Here is a 23248-nt window from a genome sequence, read left to right as displayed (position 1 = left end):
CAAGATGATAAAAGGCAGGCGTCACCGAGGGAAAAATAGCGCGGTCAAAATAGGCCGAAGTGGACAGGCGAAAGTGCCAAAAATTTAGCAAGGCAGATATTAAAACTGGTATAATTTCGATGGGTTCGATTTCCGATGTTGTATAGAGATTGACACCTTGCACTCTTTTTGTGACGCTATCGCGTTTCTACCGTGTCACAAAAAAAGACAATTATTTATATTTATGTATCTGTAGTCTACATCTGAGCATAACAATAACACACGTTATAGGAATATAATACCTGATTTGGGGCAAATTGAAAAAATATCTGTGTGTATGTGTATGACATATTTTTGCTGCTGGCTTCCAAATATTTGTTTGTCGCGCATTCGCCGATATTAATGTCAGCTGCGTCAGCAATAATAACGCTCTAGATATGCACGTTATGGTTTTTATTTTTCATTTTTAACTACGGACTTATCGAAATTGAGATCTTTCTAAAAATATCATAGCATATTAATAATTTGCGAATTATAAGTAACGAAAAATATTAAGGATTTGTATTAATTTTTATGAATTAATTGCAAGGAAATATATATATATGCAGATCAAATTGTAATTTTACATCTATCTAATCAATTTTATATCTTTACAATGTAAATTTAACTAGACTACATTTTGACAAAATTTTGTAGCTTAATTTAATTATAAAAATATCTAAGGCTGAATGTTAAAAGTTGCAATCAGATTTTGCGGAAAGACTTTGCGGAATTGGACTTTAGATTGAATACAAGATTCGTAAAAATATGGAACTTAATATAAACTCTCTTCGTATTAAATATAAATCGGGAATAGATAGGCTATTCGAGCCGTACGTGGATGTCGGTGCGTCGATTCCAACGACTCTTCGTATTTTACATGTCACAAATTTTCTGTTTTTTTATCAAAGTTTTTATAGCTTTTCTTATATATTAAGTATTAAGTCCGTCTACACGTTCGCTGTAATCTTTGAAACTTTCTCCTCGCTGTTCTAAGCGGGCTAAAACATGCTAATTGGGTAAGACGCTGCGAGATAGTCATCGCAGACGAAGGTGTTTCGTGTTGGATCTCACGATATTATGGGATCAAGCAAAGTTAATCTTCTGGAAACGCACCCGTGGTTTAACAGATTTACGCTCGGCAAACATTTCAAGAGATTTCCAGATTCTCATAAAAGGATTGCTGAAAGGGACCACGAAGGTTTTAACCTTTTTTTAAACAGAAATATTTCAGAGATGCCGTAAAAAGTACACAAAGGCTTTGCAAACAGTTTACACGTGTCTTAATTTAAGACGGTAGGATCTTTAATTTAGAAATATTTTACGAAGGAAAGTTACGTAAATTTGCAAAATGTAACAGGTTCGTTAATAGTCTGAAAGATACATATACATACAAAGATGTGTTGAAGACACTTCGAGAGATCTCGTAATCAGTAGACGCAAATTTGTGTCTCTATGCAAATTTTTTAAAACGTAATACGCTTTTTCGCCAATTTCTCTTAAGAGATATCTACATGCTTTAGTTAAAGAGGCTGTATAGAAATCATGGCTTTTTACGCTCGAAAGTTTATATAATAATAGTTTCCTTCTTTACAAGACTCGCTTGCAAATCCTGAACTTTCGACTGTTGTTAGCCAAATGCATAGCAAAAGTCCACAAAAATGTTTGCATTATCATTTTCACGGAGCTTTGCAAAGCTTACAAAAACTTCCCGACATTTCAAAGTGAGCAGATGGCTTAAATAAACTTTTGAATATCTCGCAGAGTTTTCCTTCTATTTCTCTCTTTTTCTATTTCAATGCGCTACTATTCCAAAATGGAACGCGCTTTATTGCGATCATTCTTATAATATTTGCTCTTACTATGCTCTCATTATTCATGCAAATTAAAAACAAATCAGGATGTATGCTTCTGCGAAAAAAATACGATTCATTTTATCGAGTTCGCAAACATATCAGATATTTCTCTTTTTCTCAAAGCAGCATATTTGTAATATTGATTGAAATTATAATTTATCTCTAAAAATTCTATTGCATGAACAGCGATTCGTCGATTCGGATTATTATCAAATGAATGATGAACTCGCACCAGTTATCATCAAAAGCCATGAAATAATGAGTGTTGATGTAGGCGTCGCGCTGATGTTAAGATTAAATTTACGGGATAAATACCGTGTGTGTTACATTAATCGTTGATAATGCACGATAGCGATATTTGTTTCCCCTCTACATACATATATATGTACCTATATCTCGTGCATGTTTCGCGAGAGAAAGAGAGAACGAGAGTGATTGATGTCGCACAGCTAGCGCTAATATATACGCTAATTAGCGCATAGCAATATTCTGCAAAGCGACTTTACCCTAGTTAGCATCTCGATACGTCGCGGATACAACGGCGGGAAAGTACGGCTTATAAAGCTCTATAGACGGTTTCGCGTTTGCCTCCGACGATAATAGTCGAACGTGTATGCCATCAGTCGTGAGAACGCGAGAGTCGTTGACCCGCAGTACTTGAACCTGCAATAAAAGCGACGTGCGTGTAGCTTATCGATAGATGTGTACATACATATGTACAATCTGCACGGGGAAAAAAATTTTTACCGTGAACCGCGGAGAATGTCGACGAATCGTTGGGATAGTTTCAGGCGTCTCAGTCAGAAAAAATGGACACACCATAATTCACTTTGCGTGATGTATGATGATATTTTAAGTCAAATTGCGCACTCAGAATCAGAGGTGAAAAAGCCCAAGTTGATTTTACCGAGAATTCTTTTGCAAGTATTTCAAAAGGTTTGATTAATGATTTTTGAAATAGTTGTACATAGAACGTTTCATAAATTGCCATCTTTGCTTTTAATTTGGAATTTAGTTTTCTTTAACAAAATTATCAATCAAAATAAACATTAATAATTTTTTGAAATAGAGACAATCAAGAAAGAGAAGAATGTATCAAAATTTGTATAAATGGATAACAAAATTATATTTTTCAAATAATTTAAAGTAGGCTTTATTTATATAAAATTATTAATTAAAGCTAAAATAGTAAAATGTAGTACTAAAAATTAGAACTATACAATAAATAATAATATTTTTTGCAACAGAAAAATTGACTGCAATTTCAACGAAGAATCTGCTGAAATTAAAACTAATTGGAGGGCATCCATGTATATTTGTAGAAAGATTAATTTTATACTAAATGACTACATGTATATATATTGGATTTCTCACATAAATTGAGTCTTCGGAAAAAGTCTTTCATATCATAAATTATTCCCTTGGCACTCTCCAGACACATCTGATCTCGCCAACATGATTGTAATCAAAACCGCGACCGACTTAGCTACCCAAGATCAATACAGCCAAATGGAAATATCTAGCCATAATCTATTCAGTAGATTATAATAAGTATTTTTACACTTGCTTAAAAAAGTGTTTAAACTTTTATAATTCATTTGCGATATTTAATTTTTTCAGCTATATATATAAAAATGTTATATATAAAAAAACAACAATATACATATAATTATGTAGCGATATACTTACATATATAAATATAAGAATAAATATAATCTCTCTTTTCTTATAATATAACAATAGAACGTTGTAAAATCAGTTATCGAATTGACATCTATCATATATACATACGAACATGTAATAAAGGTGTAATTTTCTGAATCCTTATATAAACTGAGAAAATTATATTTTATAAAGCGTTATTCATATTTTTCGATAACGTCACGTCTGAGATTACGTTCGCTCTAGCTAAAGCCGTACCATAAACTGATTATTCGCGACGCGGCCTAGATACGATCGCGAGATGAATCGCAGATAGTGAAACACCGTAGAAAATTATGCGAAATATCTTCTAGACACTGAAAATTGAACGTTTGCCCTCTTACGACCCTCGAATCTAGGACTATTCGTCAACTTTCTCTCTTTTTTCTTTCTCTTTCTCTCTCTCTCTCTTTCTTTTTGTTCTAGTGGAAAATGATTGTTATAGTCTCCCTCAGTGGTGCACTTTTGCAAACGTGGTATGTTTCGGACTGTCTAGCGGAAGCGCACAAAACTTTCAGGCCACGTATCTCATCTTATTATACCGGCTTGTCGCCGCGGAGCTTGCGGCGCGCTCGTTCCGGAAAATATGACCCGACGTCGTTCGAAAGAGAGATCGGGCCCGGCTCCTTCTCTATCTCGGCGATAAATCGAAATTTCCTGCTTCCCCGCTGTTCCGAACAGCAACTCGGATCTTCTCGCTACCAGTTTTCTCGCTGTATAGCGCGATGCTCTCGCCCATGTAGCTTCGCGATATTAAATTTTAACGAGAGACACTTTTATCGACTCGTAGTCGATATTTTCTTTGCGAAAATTCGATGGCAGTTCATTATTCTTAATATTTAATATGCTCTCGCGATTCAGTTGCAGCGATAAAATTGACGTTAAAATGAAATCGAGTAAAACTAACTTGAAAAATGAGGTTTTATGACCTATTTACACATTATTGAAATTTAATTAACGAGATATTTTTAACTCTCACAATTTCTAGTATGTGAATTATGAGGGTTACATATTTTCGCAATGAATTCTTACTTAAAATTTATTGTAAGAACTTTCCTACATATAATTGTGGAAAAAAATATTCTATTGATGAGAACGAGAAGTAAAACTCGTAGAAATAAAATTTAATTATTAGCACATTGTCATTAGTAAATTTCTTTTAAAGATGCACATAGCTTCTTACAAACGTAATAGTTTCTACACTATCATAATCAAACACATTTCGCATTAATTTCCATTTTTAATAAGTTGGGATGTTAAAATTAAATAAAGCTTTTTTTTGATACGCACATCAATTTCTTTTTATCATCATGTCGTTATTAGAGCATCGCATATCTAAAGTAGGACGCGTAAAAGTTTATTAGCGTTGTTAATTGCAAAGCATATTGCGCAAAAAACGAAAATTATTTCAGGAAATATCGATTCAAAAACTAATTTAATTACAACTTTAATAATACCAATTAGGCAAGTATTTCTCGCCAATTGAAATATTTTCGCATGTTTTACGTTGATAAACGTTATTAGAAATTTAATGCGTTTATTTGTGTTTATCCATACAAGTGGTGCGTTGAATATCTGCCATTTATATTTATAAATAGAAGAGATATGGATCATTATCGCAAACAACTACATTGAATTCGATTAAATAAATTATATAAGTTTAATCGTGAGAATAGATAATAAGAATAATCAAACACACAGCCCCAGTTTAGATGAAGATATTTCTATATTACCTCAACGAGAAACGATACCAGTTCGTTGAAGAAGTCTGCTATACTGTCCTTAGAAGTTTGCGTAAACGAGAAAGATTGTTCCTCTCTCGCGATTGGAGCAAAACTTTATTAATTAAGTACTACTAGTATAAAGCTGTCGAAAAGATTATTCCTCAAGTTCAGAATGGCCTTCATTTATATAAATTCATGGTAACAGATCATGAATACAGATGAAAGATAACAATTTATTCATAAAGTTTCGTGCTGCATTATTTAAAAAATAAATTAATTAATATCAAGAAAATTTCTATTTCTTTTATTTCAATAGAATTATTGTAAGATATATTAATTAAAAGAAACATTCTCAGACAATCTTAACATAAAATATTTTAAAGATGTAACAAATATATTATATATATTATTTTATTAACAATAAGATATGATTTTGTTATATTGTGTACTTTAGAATAATATGAAAATTGAATAATGTTAAATTTTTAAGTCCAAAAGTACTTTAGGACGTTAGATTGGAATAAAAATTTTTTAATTGAATTCAATGTTAACAATTTGCAGAAAAAGATTGATATTCGCAGTAAAAATAAAAAAATTGCTAAGTTGACAATTTTATTCATGCAATCATCATATATAGCAGCAAGATTTCTGCATAAATTTCGCAGCACGTCGTTATATTCTTAGGATGTAATCAATGATTGATTTTTGCAAAAAGTTATTTTCAGCGAAGATTCGAAATATCTTTGACCGTGTTATTCAACGAAATTTAAATCTCGCGGAGCTACTATCGTAGGTGAGATATAAATCTCGATCCGCGATGAGTTTGCAGCGGATTAAGTTGAGCGGAAATCATTTCGCGACGCGGAATGCCGCTGAATCCGGCGTAATCTCTGGAAGAATTGTCTTTTTTTCGCGCAGCATCGCCAGGCGGGGTCCTTAATGGAAACTCGGGGAGAGAGTTTCGCGTACGGCGTGAAAATAATTACCGGGCACTTTATTCTTATTCGAGTTTTCTCCGTCGATCTATATACGCGAGATTCCTCTAAAAAGAGATCCCCGACCTCTGGAGTAACCAAGTGCGCCCGAGGGTTCTACCGAGACAAGGAACTCTGCACTCGCAAACTTAGCCGAGCTCACTCCCTCATCCTCCTCCTATCTCTCTCTCTCTTTCTCTCTCCTTCTCGTTTTATTATTACGAGAAGTTATTTCAAGGTTCATCATACTTTTCGAGCGCGTGCGAAAGCGGAATAAAATGATTCCAGGATAGAATCTAGCAGGTAACTTCTCAAGATTGACGGCGCACCTGCTAGCTACTGCAAAGTTCGTTCCAAAAGTAACACCGTTAGTCGCTCGAATCACGTTAAATTGACTCGATATTATAACGAAAAGATGACGGTCGGGAGCGACATTACGTAGCGAGAATAAACGAAGATGCGAAATAGTCACGAAATGAACCTACTTGAAGAGAAGGGGAAAAAAAGGAGAATTATTCCGGAGTTTTTAATTCTTTTAAATTTTAAAAAACTAACTCGTATCTTAGGATCGTCATTAAAAACATTGTTTCCGTCTTTATAACCGCTATTCGCGTGAACTTTGCAATTTTTCATGGAAAAAGTTTTGCCGATCATAGGATACAAAAGTTTTATTAACGAGGCTGCGTTCCGTCCGCTACATGATAATTAATTATATTCTTATTCCAAACAAACGCTGAAAAGATAAAAGAACATTTTGTGATGTTGCAATGTAGAAACGCGCGTTCATACATCAAAATCCATTATATTACAAAATTACAAAGAAAATATCTTTTGCAATGATTTAATACACTTGCAACCAATTATACTGCGGGACTGTTGAATTATATCTATACACAAGTCATCCGTTATTTCATTATCGTGTACATCTCGTTGAAAATATTTTTATCGGGCTTGTTTTCGTGAACACATATAATAAAACCCTGGTTAATATCTACATTAATGTAGCGAAAATTCAATGCAATCCAAATATCAATACAATCAACTTAAATTCAGGTTCAGAAATTGTTGTAACGAGATTCGTTATTATATTACTGCGTTATGCAAATAAAGCATTCCATTCCAATCTCCCCTCACAAGATCGTCTACCCTTTGCATGCAATTCGCAAATGACGTCACGCACACGATGCAAAGCGTAATTTAAACTAGATTGCGCAACGATTCGAGGGAGGGGGAAAACTTTATTGTTATTCGTGAACCCTCGAAAGGAAGGAAACGTTAAGTTCTCCCCTTCGTGTTTTAATTACGAGACCAAGTGCGAGCGCTTTCGCCTACTTTAAACGCAGTTCCTGCAGTTTTGTTGCACTTCCGCGTCAGGTGACAGCAAACGATAAACGCGCGGAATCATGATTGTCTCATTTTCGCGACTCGCGACTCGCTCGTCCTACATTTGCGAAACGTCACATAGTCAGGAGATTTCGAGTTTCCACATATATATCGGGTCTACACGTTTTTAATTAATTAGTTCTATCACTCTCTGTTGTCCCGCGAGGGCACGGCGTCCTTTTTTTTTCCTTTTGTACGTAATGAGTGAGGAAAGTTAGGGAAGATATTCTGAGATGAAAAAAAGATGAAAATGCCGAGGTCTGATTCGAGATCATTAGCGGTTATAATGAGGGCATTACTACGAGATTTATACGTCAATAGATTTTACTTCTTGCGCACTTTAAGATTTCTCCTTTACGCTAATGTCGATGGCGATAGAGAATAGCTCATTATTTCAGTATTATTAAATATATAGATACAAAAACAATTTAATTAAAAGTACAGTATTTCTTCGCTAACGGAAAAAAGTCATTTCTCCCTTTCGTTATGTGAACGAGTCTTTACTTAAAAACATCCCGCCGACATCTGGTAGTGCTCACGCTTTAATACCGAAAATTATTTGCTCTTATCTTCTCTCACTTGTTCTTATTATTATAAAAATAAAATCTTGTTTTCATTATCCAAAGGATTTATAGAACTGTTTTTGGAAGATGGAGTCTGACATTTTATTAACGGAAAATAGCTGATCTGAACAGTCCGTCCGTTAATGAGACAATACTATATTATATATATGTTGAAATATATTTTAATACTTTTCAAAACACAAGAATTTGTATATCAAATACATGATACAATTTAGATACTAAAATATTTGAAAAATTAAAATATTTGTAATTTAATTTCTTTTATTTTGCTTCATACAAGATATAATAAATTTCTTGCGTTATGTTATCTTTAATATTAGTATTTTTATCAGTATTTTAATAATTTTGTATGTCAGTAGCAGTAGCCTAATACTAATTTTTTATATAACTATTTAAATAAAAAATTTTAATAATATGTGATAATTTGTAATATTCTAAACTTTAAACAGTAAGAGACATATATTAAATAAATATACATATGTTTGTATATTTATATATATATATTTTTTATTTTAATGTGCATGATATTGGATTATTTTATGCAACGAGCGGAAAATCAAGTGATGTATAAGCGGAGAACATTATAATTTATTGCAAAGCGAATTTATTGCAATTTACGTCAATTAATTTACGTTCTACATATAAAATGTATTCATTATGCTCTATCATCGGATCATATTTATACAATCTTTCGATTCTATGAGATGCTATCCTCTTCTCTACTCAGATTTCTGTGATAAAAATCATAATCGTTTAAATTTATGAGTGGATGTGAAAATATCCCGAGACTTCAGTGCGATTCAAAATACTTCTCTAAAACTCACATTTAAATATCATAATGCCCTGTCGTAAATTCGTGCAGTTTTTTAGAGACGGAAATTTTACGCGACGATGCATCGGATGCAATGCGCGATGCAAGCAACGAGGGCGAGTAATCTCGAAAAAAAAAAACCGACACGAACTACAAATTCGGCGAACGCAAAATGCACTTGCGATGTCACGGCTAGATATTTGAGAGGAAATGTCGGCCGCACAGTGACATTAGCAAGACAGCTGAATGAAACACGCATAATAATACGCATAATAATATCTACTTTACATTTTCGCGCGAAACAACCTTTCTACACAGTTACTGCAACTTTTGTAATATTATTATCTGATTAGAAAATTACGAGTTCCTGAATCCTTTTGTCTGAGCGAAAAACAAAACGACCCTGCTCCGGTAAAGTCTAACTTTAAATTAAATGTATTTATGCGTTATGCTATATTATGTAACTGATATAACTGGGAGGTATACGATAGTTTTGTATTTTATTATCAAAGCAATACAAAACTGGCAAATCTAAGTCTGTTACGTCACAAATATGTTGTACGATTTTGCATATGACATGATAAAATCAATAATAATTTAAAAGAAAATTCCCGCGATAAACTTCAAATTTTATTAATCTGATTATTTTTAAATAAGAAAATGAAATTTTATTATATATTTCATGTGAATTAAATGTATTTAGGCTATATGATACATATACATATAATAGAAAATATAATATAAAAAAATAATAAAAAGAAATAAATTCATTTTTTTATCTCCATGGAAGTATATTCTCATGGAAAGTATAAGAAATGTTGGTTGAAAAGATTCAACAGTACATATTATTGACTAAGACTTAAAATTTTTATAGAATATTTTAGATTATTTTATAGAATAAAATACAAAAATATATATTTATTTTTAGATAAAAACTGTTTTGTTTTATTATAAACTTTCATACGTTATATTATTTTGAATTCATAGATAAATTTTCAGTTAGCAAAATACAATTTTCTATAAAATAATATCTACAGATATACATATTTGTTTTTTTTTAGATATTTTGCTTTATCAAAATAAATTTTCATATGCGCCATATAATGGTATTATTTCCAATTACACACACATTTTCGTTTAACACAGAATACCATTTTTGTAGAACGTATAATATACATATACGTATTTGTGTATTTTTCTAGGGGATAAAAAAATGTTTTGCTTTATTAGATAAATTCTCATATGCTACGTAGCACATACCATTTCGAATTTCCGCTCTTCTCACGGGGGTTCACGCAGAAGTACTCATCTAATTTCGTTATTAAAAAAAATATTAGCCCGCGCGTTTCGCACGCCATAGTATCAGAGCGGCCGCCCCCGTTTTATTCCGCTTTCGTACTCTAGCCACAAATCATTTACGTCGCTCGTTACTACACGCAAAAGTTATGCTCGCGGCTCGCGTACGAGCGGGCGCGATTTATTTCCGCGCAATCTCGGGCAACGTGAAAAAATAACGCGTTTCTCTCTCTCGCGCGAGCACATAACATCGGGCACCGACTCTCCTAGAAGACAAATCCGTGATGCGGGAGTCACGCGAGTCTGCGCGCCGGTGTGATTAAATGTGATTAAATTACATGGCCTGTTTCAAAGATAAGGAAACCATGGGATTTTATCTGACTTATTTATCAAAGGTGCGAGCCGTTCGTTAAAGTATAGTCGAGCCTTTCTCGGGTTGTCGATTTATTTTAAATTTCTTTTGCCCTCGTTTTTTCTCTTACACACTTACGCATCATAGATGCATAATTTAAAAAATAATAGCACATACACAGACACACAAACACGCATACCGCCGGGACGGAATTACGTTTCGGCGTTTCCGTTATTTTCGCGAAACGGCACGCAGAGTACGCGTTTCGGTGGTCGTAAATCTTGGCAGCGTATCGCGGGCTTTCGCGTGGGATTTTATTAAATTCTGCAAACAATTCCGATGCCTCTAAGCAAGATTTCGTGTGTACGTTCAGAAAGAATGAAACAATCGCGCGTCGCGAAACGTCGTGAAATAATGTATGAAATGTTGTTGCTCGAATAACTGGCGTGCGTTTCGTAGCTTTAATAGAATATTTCTATGAAAATTGTTATATATATATTTTTGTCATTTTTCTGTGAATAAATTTCACGAAAAGTTCACAACACAAATGCGTGGTAATTCACCGTAAACTGCGTGCTTTTACAAATTCGTTCATGCGACACGCACAAGTTTCGCGCACCAATAATTCTTCGCGGGTAGAGAGTGAAAAATGTCCAATCTCGCTTACTACACACACAGCGATGCATATCCGACTGGGGGAAGGGGCACTTTTACAAGCTAGATAAATAATGCGCGATACCTTAAAGTGAGCTTCTGATCGAAGAGCGATCCCAGGCAAATTGAAAATGTAAAACGCCAAATAACTGGTGGAATTCAAGATAAGGCCGAGTTTTATTATATTCTTGCGACGAATAATTACTCAATAAAAATAAAAATAAAAGACGTGAAAAAAGCGCAGCTATATTATATGAGAAAATGCGAAGTGGAGTAATTAGGTTTGCGCGACCTTATTTCGCTGGCAAATTTATCGCGAGATATAAGCACAGGAAAATAAATCTGGACAAGAATATTTATCTCTGAAATAAGTATCGAAAATTAAAATTGTTACAAAATGATTCGTACAGTTCTGAATATATAGTTATTGATAAAAAAATTTTATTAGGATTAATTGAATAAATATACCTACACGGTATTTATTCGGCGCAGTATTTTTTTAAATTGACATTAAATAATTAAAAACTTTAAAACATATGACAAGTTTTATTGAAAATAATATTTAACTATATTTTCTCTTTTTTAATATAAATTTGTTAATACAGATGATAATAGTTATTTATTTTATTTTTCTTTGAATGAAAGTGTAAAGAAAAAAAAATTATTTTTTATTTTTTTTATTTTTAATGTCGTATATTTTTGTATCTAAATTTCAAGATAAAACTTGTTAAAATTGATTAAAAAATATAATTTTTTATTATTATATCCATTTTTCTTTAAAAGCTTATTTTGCCAGATATAATCTTAATTTTAATTATTTACTACCTAAAGATTAATTGTTCTTCCATATTTCCATCGGAGAAAAATCGATTCCATATCGTTAAACTAACACAAACTATAATAAAATACACGTGTAGCAGTTTTATGATAATCTTGTGTAAGAAGAGAGAAAAATATAAAATATTTATTACAAAAATAAAAAGTCGTTTTATAGTCATCGCTATCAATTTCTTAAATTTGTAGATACAATTCGTGTTGAGAAGTTTTAATATATAATCCAATATGAAAAAAATATATTAATCTATTCTCGTTTTAATTTAACATTATATAAGAAAGGGCAGCGCAAGAAGGCGCGATTAGATTTGAATATTCTATTTGCTCGCCTGTAGAAAAATTACCGGCCCTTTCGTTCGGTTCGTCGAGTCGCAGTTACGGAGCCGAACCGTAGAGGCGAGGAGCGCTGAGTACAAATTGCGATGAGCTCGAAATAAGATCGTAACTTTTACCGTCCACTTCCACGGAGGCGGAAAACGATCCTCTCTCTCACTATTGCGAAGGTCATTCGCCCGATGCCCCAGAGCGATCTAAATATTCAGATCGCTGGGTTACGATATAGCCTGGAATCTCTTCCTCTCTTTCCTCTTCCTCTCTACCAGGAAATTGCAACGCAAAGACGGTCTGCGATCTGTGTTTGTTTAAATACCTTAATCCAGAAGCACCGATGCGATTCGCGCGCAAATCCTTCGGTTTGTATACGGTAAACGCGCAGTTGGCGTCGAATAAGTCGACGCGAAAAGTAATTTTCCGTTCAACATGCTTCCGGAAGGAAGATGCGGAAAGCGCGCCATGCGGAAGATTATTTTGTGGCGATCGATATATCGTAACGCGGGAAATATGTGCCCGCCGGAGGTATCGTTATTCCTCCTCCATCATCGGCGTTTTATGATACGGCTGCGGCCGCCGCAGCTGTTACAATATCTATTGGTGCTTTCGCATCGATAACTCATTGTATATGCCATTCTTTTTCGCGGCTACCATTTTCGCGAACTATTTTCCGGTGTAATGAATTCCGCCATTATCGCGACTAGCCCGGTGAATGACGGACGAGATTTGGCGCAATAACACGCTAAGTTTCACAAAATTTTAAAACTGGCGGAAAACTGATTGAGAAATCGTATAAACGAGAATAGCGATTCCTTTCCAAAACTTTTAAGCTTATTTCCCGGTATGGCATATTATCTCGTGAAAAAATTATAAGAATTTTTGCATTGAGACGAAAACCACATTTGTTAAATCTTTAAATGCAAGTTTTTCGCAGAAAAAGCCACCCTTGGAAATCAACGTTCTTATCTTCTCTCAGATTTCTCTGGAAAATCATCTATATTCATTGATCTAGCCTGATCTCTTTTATAAGATATTATCCTTATATCACGATTTTCTTGAGATACTAAATTTCTGCCAAATTGCATAATATGTATATTATATACACCTTTTTTATGCTTTTCAAATATATATATATATGTATACGTATATATGTATACGTGTATATGTATACGTATATATGTATACGTGTATATGTATACATATATATTTATATACCTCTATGTGTGTGTGTAATTAATCGATAAACATTAATTCTTGAAACTCAAAGATTTAATAAATATGTATACAAAATAATGTTATTTTAAATTGAATTTATTTAAATAATTATTACAATTTTTTGTGTTTAAGGCATATATCAGCAATATAGCATAATGTAACAAAATATATAATTAATAAAAATATTAAATTTGAAGAGTATGTTGAGTTGATAATTAATTTTGTTTTCTAAAAAAAAATTCCGAAAACAGCACAATTAATAAAAAGACACTAAAATATAGAGTCAAATATACAGACATCATAGAATCGGTGTGTGATTTTTTCTTATATAAGTGACTAATGTACTTATTCTATCACACCTAATATAAATCTATGGTTTCGGGTGCGACTGTAATAACGCGCGAGTAACCATCCATGTCAAATGACGTCAAAGTGACAGAGAGCGCAATTACTACTCTGAAAAAAAAGAAAGCGACATGAACCCACCGACAAATCCATTTTATCCTTAACTCACTGAAAACGAATGGTTCGCAATTTGCTGAACGGCTAGTCATCTATAAATCGATGAAAATTGCCTGCGTTTTATTACAAATCTATTCGCGAATAATCTTACTTCGCGAAATGTTTTTCTTTTTATTGAATATAACCTACCGCTTTTCTTTTCAATAGATATATTTTCGCAGAACGTTCCACGTTTGTCAAACAGATTAATAATCGCAACAAGAAATTATAATATGCTTCTATCGAAAATATTTTACCTAAAATTAAAAATTCTAATATTCCATATTTCATATTCAATTTCATACAGAATTAATAGCTTAGGGAATCAATATTTTATAATTAAAATAAAGTATTAATTATTTAGAATTAAATATTAATGGTCTCTCATCTTGTCTATCTAATCGTGACATATATCTGTTTTAATATTCTTATTAAAAATATGAAAAATATACTTGTAACGGAGATTGGAAAAATGAAAATATTTGTAGGAATAATTATTGCACGTACTGTACATAGAGCACATGTAAATTGACAAAGTCCAAACAAGAGTTCCGCAACGTCTGTAACACGGTACTTCTCGAGATGCACGCAAGCCGCAACTGTTGTACTATATTAGCATTCACGCGATGCCCACAATGGTGACGAACAAGATATGAACACCTAACAACGTCTTAGCTACGTGTGACGCGTAATTTAATCTTCATTTTAATAATCTTTTCCCCTCCCCTCCGTCTTAAACTCACTGTGACATACCTGAGAAAATATCCGCCGCTCATTATCTCCCGCGAAATGATGAATGGATTAACCACTGTGCGACCAACAAAAGGACATTTCTTGATATCTCGCGTCCGCCTGAGCGAGCACTTGCTTTAATTAATTTTATAGCAGCAACTAAGACCGAAGAGCTTATAACGAGCCTTCCCATGCACTCCGGGGGGAGTCCTTCTCTTTGGCTTTTCCCAGAACTCGTCTGTTCTATATCATCATTGCTGTCTTCATATATCGAGATTCGAGAAAGCATCTACTAATACTAACACGCACATACACATATACATTTCTCTACGGATATCACATTGTTGAAGCTTTAGAAGCATGAGACTGCTGCACCTGAGGCGTATCACAGTGGAAAGCTAATGAAGTGCAAAGTTTTCCACAGACTATCAGCTTTTGCTCGCTCGTTGCGACGTCCGCGTTAATTAGGAAGGTATAATCTACCGTTTCCATTTGAGTGCGTTGACATCAAACTGACAACTCGACTTACTCCCCTTTGTTGTCTCGAGAGAAACGAAGCTTCAACGATTTTATCGTCAAAATCGAAATAAACAAGAAGCGCAATTATCTGGCTCATAGAATGCGTGTGTGCAAATGCGTGCATACTCTATCACGACAATAAATAAAGATTCAATACAAAAGAGTACTTGTTACGTATGTTAATAATTTTTTCTTACAGACTTACAAACAACTAAAAATATGTAGAAATCTTCACACATAAAATTTTGAACATGCAAACAAATAATAAAATCTTATTTTTTAAATATTTTTTTATACTTAGAACAATTTTATACTTTTATTTTATGGCTGATTACAAAAATATTCGGAATATTATTTTTTCGAAAAATAATGATCGAACTTATGAAAGGAGAGATTCATGTCAAAATTGAGAAAGCTACAAATATATATATAGTATATACTAAGAAATGTGTTACTTTCGCTCGTCTATATATTGTCTATCAGATCTTGCGAGGACGCCAAAGCTGAAGAGCTATATCGGTGTGTCTTAAAGTTCTGCACTCAGTGTTCCGAGAGACAAGATACTACTACTACTACTACATTGTGGTCATTGTCTTCAAGATGGCAATGCCATTATGATCCACGTGATGTATTATAGGAAAAACAATGAGGAAAAAAGATTTATCTTGGCCGGAAGTAGAGTCCTTTACCCATTCTCTACCTAATTCACTCTGCTGAAACGTAATGAGCTCTGATCTAATCTAATTCTATCCAATTTTCCTTTGACTATAGCTACATCCCGCAGCTATAACAGTTCTCTGATTACCGAACTATAGATACTTTGTATATGCATTTGGCTATTAAAGCTACTCATCCCTATCATCTATACATTGACAGAAACGTAATGAATGGTGGATTTTTTTTAGAATTATTGTCTACAATATTTTGTATTTTTACTGCTGAGAGTTCATTTTAATTAAGAATTTTTTTTTTTAATTTATTACTTTTTTTATTTTAATAGAATAAAATATGTATAATACCAAAAATATAAGAGGAGATTCGTGAAAATAAAGTATTCAGGATTTAATGGCCATTATTTATTTATTTGAGTATTATCGTCGTAATTAAAGGATGTGAATATTTCACACATAAATTAACATATTATAATTGGAATAAAGCCAAGATGTAAGAAAGAAATAATTAGTTGAAATGCTTTAAATATGAATTTAAATTTGTACGACAGTGCAAGATATATCTTTCGCCATTAAATCCGGAATATGCAGCAGAGTTAGTTTCAAACACTAAGCAAACACTTCTGCTACTTCGAAACATATATCGACCGTTCCTGAGTGCATTTCTAACTCAACAACTTGCAGTGCACAAAGTGCACGGGTGCTACGGACCATTTTGCAGCATCTCAGCACACAGCTACATAGGTCTTGAATAATCCCATTAAATTTTCTCGATAGTTGATTGCTTTTCATCTGTTAAATGATGATTAGATCAAAAAATTACTGTTATTATACATGTCTCAAAAATTTAAAGTACGTTTTGACATTTGCTCTTTTTACTTTAATTATATTACTCCGCATATCGCAGCATAAATGGGTGCACTTCGTAACTTTTACACAAGTCTAGTTGAAAGTTAATTATATTACATGTACATATTACTTAGAATCAACGTTAGAACTTTTGAGATGAATAGTTTAGCCACTCATCATTTCAAACTACTGGCTATACATAGTTACATTCTATTATTTTTTTATTTCTTCTTTTATAATTTCAAGCGAAAAATGTCAAACGGGAGAGAATGTAAATTTTAATATTTGTAACATTCTTAGCAAAGTCCTATAAAAGATAAAAGAGCGAAAATATATTACATTTCTTCGCAATAGGTTATGCTTATGACATATTTAAGCAAAATAATCAATATAAAAACCGGATATTAAAATACTATTATGTACATTATTATTCTTTATAAAATTAAATTTTTACTTATTAATTAATAATATAATTATGTTTTATTTGATTTATAAGCAATAATTCCCCTTTCCTTTTTCGATACAATTAGATCGTTCTATTTCACCTTTAACGATATTCGTGTTGTTGTCATGTGTGTTGCTCCCTATAAATTGATATTTATGGTCATACGCGATTCGAAAATCGATGGTTCGCAGTTGGTTGGAACGAATCCCAAAAGTTGTTCATCGATACGCGCCACTTTTCAGATGTATCCCTATTAAAATAATAATAAACTCGTTGCTTTTTTTAACGTAAATATATGCGAACGATGACAATCCGCTTTGCAATTTCATACATAGAGTAATTTCTTTAACTATAACGAAGAGAAAAATACATCCGGCATAGAGAAAGAGAGCACAGAGAGAAAAGAGATTGAACAGACTGAAAGAGAAAAATGGAGAAAAAGGAAGTCTCGTATATAACAATTTTATTTCATCAACATCGCAGACTGAAGCGTGCAAAAGCGTATTCAGCACAGATGATGACTTTTCGGAATCTAAAATCTTTAGAGATTTCAACGAACGTATGATTCAACAAATAAATGTTAGAATAAAGATTTCATCATTATTTGATATATAATGCGTAATAAAATTCAAAAAAATTATTCAAATAATTATTATGCACATTGTTAAAATTATTTGTTGCTGAATAGATTAGAAAAGAATCTCTAATAATGTTTTGTTATTAATCTTTATTACAATATTATCTAATGACAATAGTATCTATTGACAATTAGAAACATTTAAAATTCAAATGTCATTAATTTTCACAAAGATTAGCCCCTAAATCGACTATACTGCAAACGCTCGCAGAAATCTAAAGCTTTTGCACTGTAGTAAAGTTTCCATACAAAAACCATAGTAAAAAATATAACGAAAATTATTGAGCGCATCACATGCAAGTAAAGATACAAATGGACGCGATAGTGGCGAATGCGGCAAGAGTGAATAGACAGAATCAATAGCCTCGATTTGTCGAGTGAAACGCCAATCGTTCTCTATTTCGAGGAATACTACGTTCGTCGCCTGCGTATCAAACTATCGCTACCTGCATTTAGCTTCTGCGCGAGTATTGAAATAGAGGGAGAATATATAAAAAAAATCGATTTTCAAGTTACAAAAAAATCTGATAGTTTTTATTGCAACTTGGAGCGAATAATTCTAGGAGAACGCGCTGTCGAGAATATTGTATATTTTTCAAAGAGTTATAAACGTTTGCGGACGTTGGCATTTCGAAGCTTCGTTATTCTTCACTCGTGCATTTAATAGCCGCAATTGGAAATTTCCATTAACCGGAAATCTCACTAATCGCTCGTCTGGTTTTAAGAGCTGTTTTATCAATCATAAATTAAACAATGTAGATAAAATATTCTATTCATGAGTACAAATTGGAATTCTATAATTGGAAATGTCAATCAGAAATATATTTCATGTCTTTTTTTATTTAAAACAATAATAAGAAATTCAAATAAAATTTGCTAGTATTATATATAAGAATTAATTGATTGAAAAGAGAACTCATTTGTACGTACACACGTTGTCCTAGACTATAATGAATATTGATCATTCGACGTGTGCTGTAACTTTTGAACACTCAATCAGCGAATTTCTCTTTGTTTCAGATACGCTGAGTCTAGGAGATCGAACGATAGATAACATAGACAGACACGCAATTCAGACCAGACCACGACAACAATTGCTGGATCATTCTTCCGGACTGAAATCGAAACCGGAACCCATCTTCGACTTTTCGCAAAATACTAACGTGACGGCTCTGATTGGAAAAACAGCATACCTCACGTGTCGAGTTCGCAATTTGGGCGATAAAACAGTAAGAACTTTTTTTTCATAATATATTGTTTATAATTAATCATCAATTATAAAAAATATGAAAGAGAGATATCATCTAAAAGCAATACTCATACTATTGAAAATGTTGCAATTATAAATTATAGTAATAATTATGATTTTTAATCTCTACGCTACATTTATTTTCCTAATTAAAAAATGCAAAAATATTAGTTGTATTATACATATATAATTATACATTTTATTCTAAAATCTGTGCATTGATAAATGCGCATTTAGATTTTTTATTACCTTTTTATAATATATAAAATATACTTTAAAAAATTGGCAATACTTAAAATAATATTTCTGCAATTAGAAATTAGGTTCTTGACTTCACATAATAATATAATAGTAGTATTCCTATAATACTACATTTTTAATGCAAGATATTATTTATTTTTCATATACATTTAATTTAAACCTGAGAGAACATTTATACTAAAGGCAAATAGTCTTTCTTTCTCACTTTTTCTTTCCCCCTTCCCCCCTCTTTCTGTCTCTTTCTTATTCCTTTTATTCAAGAATCCAGTCTTAAGAGAAACGATTTGCAGGATATAATCGAGTTTTGCACGGGGTCGATTGGACGTTAATTGATCTTAGAGGTAACTGGAAACTCAATTTCATCGCAGACTATCCATCAGTACTACCATCTCTATTGAAAGAAATTATCAGCGCTATTAAATAATCGAATTGATCGATCTTGTGTAGATCATTATTAAATATAGTTCTTCATGAGAACATTCAATAAAAATCTTTTATGACAACATGAATATTCTTTAAAATATATGCAATTTTATCGATTTGGTTATTTTAAATAGATGCGTTTGTTGGATATCAAATGACGATAGTCTGTATTCACTTCTTTCGGAGTGTTAGTATTGTTCTTGACATATGTGAACGAGAAATTAATTTGCTCTACCCTCACGATAACGATAAAAATTCTTACAACAACAATGGTAACTCCTTGTTAAACTTTATGAAGCAATTAAAGATTGAGAGAAGTACTACTTGACCAAAATCAATTGTTACACAGGTTGTTGTGCAATTTTTTTTATCAATTTTGATAAATTTTTTTTTTCTAAACTAAAGTTAATTTTTGTTACATAAAAAATTAATTGCTGTAGTAGTTTTAGGAAATATTTGAAAATCAAATGTTTAAAAATAAAGAGTTGTTTCTCGCAACTTAAATTATTCTCGCTTTAATAATGAAAAACAAATAAATAACAAAATTTATATATAAATAGATTTTATTTTAATAAAGTAATTTAGAAAGTTTCTTGCGTAAGATATTATTAAAATTTTTATTATTAAATTTAAGAATTGGGAGAAAAACAAAATGTTTTATTAAATTTTTATATTAAGAAGAAATCAATATAATATTATTATAAATGTGTGTATGCAAGATACAATATTGTGTAAAAAAAACTTGTTTTACCTGAAAATATATCTTTTACTGTTTTTTCAATCATAACAGAATAATTAAAATTGTATAAAGACTTAATTTAAACGCTATTGTAAAAGCGATGCAATATTACATGGAAGAAAGAAATTGACTTTGCACTCCTTTATAGTTGTTTCGCGACGTTACGTGGTAATTGTGTTTAATAATAGATCAGGGTTTTGCTCGCGAAAATTTTTCCGCGTTTCTGCTTTCTCACAAAGCAATTTAATTATTCGTGCACTAGTGGTTAAGCTGCTTCACGCGGAACCCGATTTACGAGTTGGTTAGTCGCCCGAGGCTGCTCGTTGCAAAGCTAATATACAATATAGATATAAATAGATACTATTAAAGTAATTATAAATATTACTAAATTACGAAAATCTTATATTGATATATGTATCATTTTAAATTGATATATAAGTATACATATACAAAATTCTTTCCCCACTCCTTAAATTTTACAAGTTACATACCAACACAATTACATATATATATAACTTAATTTGATGAAAAAATACGAACAATTTTGTTAAAGCGAATATTTACCAAGATTTTTAAACAAGATAAAATTAAATTAAATCGACTTAAACTCGATTAGTAAATATTCTATAAAATTCAATGGAAGCAACAATGTAAGTAAATTAAATTAAATGAAATATCAATATAAATAAAATATAATAAAATATAATAAGGAAATAAAAATATTAAGTAAAATTGTCAAAAATAGAAAAATATACTTAAAGTGAATTCAAAGATGTAATATGTGTATATTTCCGAACAAAATATTACATTTTGAAGATTTTTTCGAAGAATTTCTCAATGTAAATTTTCATATATCATCTTTAATATATAATTCTTTTCGAATTAATTTCACTGATTATCGACTTACTGATTTGCAGATCAAATACTATCGTTTAGCTCTGCTCACGATATTATAAAAACTCGATATGTCTATAAGTCTATATCAATAACGAGCCAATTGAGCCCGAATATGGCACAAAATTGAGTTACAAAATTAAGATTCAAATCCATTAAATCCATTAGACAATAAATTCATTGTTTATATTAAATGAGAATATATATGCAAGATTAATACCCTGCATGTAAAATGTAACAAGCTATATTTTCTCACAATTCTGCTACAAATAACGAAAAGATCTATTTTATAATATTTTATAATATTTAAAAATGTTTCCAATTTTGTTGAAGCTTATTTATGAGATTTATATTTTTATATGTAATCCTTTTCTAAAAAAGATATGTAAAGTCGATATTCGCATATATCGAAGTTTATTGTTGTTGCTTTTCCGCGATGCTCATTGGCTGTCAAGATTTGCGTTGTGCGTTATATTTGTAGCATCGAGAGGCTGTCATCGCGAGGGTAAGCAATTTGATAGTTTGTTCAAAATAAAATTAAATAAAATAACAATATTTTAAGTTTTAAATAATATGTTATTATATAATATACACTTTAATCTCGATTAATATTTTTGACAGTTATCAGCTGATTTCTGCCAAAAAATATTAATCGCGGATAAAGTATTATAACATATTATTTCAAACATATTATTTTATTTAGTTTTATTTTGAACAACCTATTAAACTACTAATCCTCGCGATGACAGCCTCTCGATGCTATGAATATAACGCACAATGCGAATCAAAACAGTCAATCAGCATCGCGGAAAAGATGCAACAATACTTGCGAGAATTGACTTAACATGCCTTTTTTAGAAAGAAATGTTATAATATTTTAAATTCGACTAATATTTTTGACAATTATCAGCTGATTTTTGTCAAAAAATATTAATCGCGGATAAGATATTATAACATATTATTTAAAACATTATTATTTTAATATTTTCAACATATTATATATACCCTCATTACTGCTATAGAAATGTTATAAAATAAACAATTTCTCACTCACCGATACGTACAATAGCGGAGGTGTAGTGTACAGCACACATTAATCTGGAAACAAAATATTCAAATTATGTATATACATATGTGTGTGTCGAACAATGCAGTTTAGAAAAAATGTTTTTATTTTACATACCTCACAGTTGCTCCGCTGTCGCCCGATGCCTCCCCGGGCCTCCTCCTCCTCTCTTGGTCGACCGTCATTGCTCCTTCGTAGCACTGACGACACTCGCGAAAACACGAATAATTACGATTGTCCGACACTTTACACGGCACTCCCGAAACGCGAAATTTTACACGGCACTCCCGACATGACGCGTGAATCGCACTGTGTATCGCAATGCTACCTGTAACAAATAAAATACATACATATATTAGAATAATCTTATTATTTCGTATTATGACATACACAATATAGATATGTAAGCTAGAATTAACGATAGATATATCCACGGATCGCAACACATTCGCGCGCGCGAAAACAGATTAAGTTGGGTTATGTTGGCAAGAGATTTTGCATTGAATTTTTCGCGAAATATGCGTTTCGAA

General features: G+C 32.0%; 1 protein-coding gene across 1 annotated transcript in view; it reads left to right on the top strand.

Moving 5' to 3' along the window:
- Positions 1 to 23248, top strand: part of LOC145932575 (zwei Ig domain protein zig-8) — a 50099-nt gene that overhangs the window by 5681 nt on the left and 21170 nt on the right. Inside the window, exon 2 of the mRNA XM_083031608.1 lies at positions 19107 to 19315. Within this exon, the coding sequence (XP_082887734.1) occupies positions 19107 to 19315 (209 nt within the window). The remainder of the gene's footprint in view (positions 1 to 19106; positions 19316 to 23248) is intronic.

The sequence above is a fragment of the Prenolepis imparis genome, unplaced genomic scaffold (assembly GCF_030444845.1).
Source record: "Prenolepis imparis isolate NDT839.2.m4 unplaced genomic scaffold, iyPreImpa1.0 SCAF_2, whole genome shotgun sequence".
NCBI classification, from domain to species: Eukaryota; Metazoa; Arthropoda; class Insecta; order Hymenoptera; family Formicidae; genus Prenolepis; species Prenolepis imparis.
The sequence above is the reverse complement of the archived record's forward strand: the minus strand, read 5'-3'. Positions and strand labels throughout refer to the sequence as shown.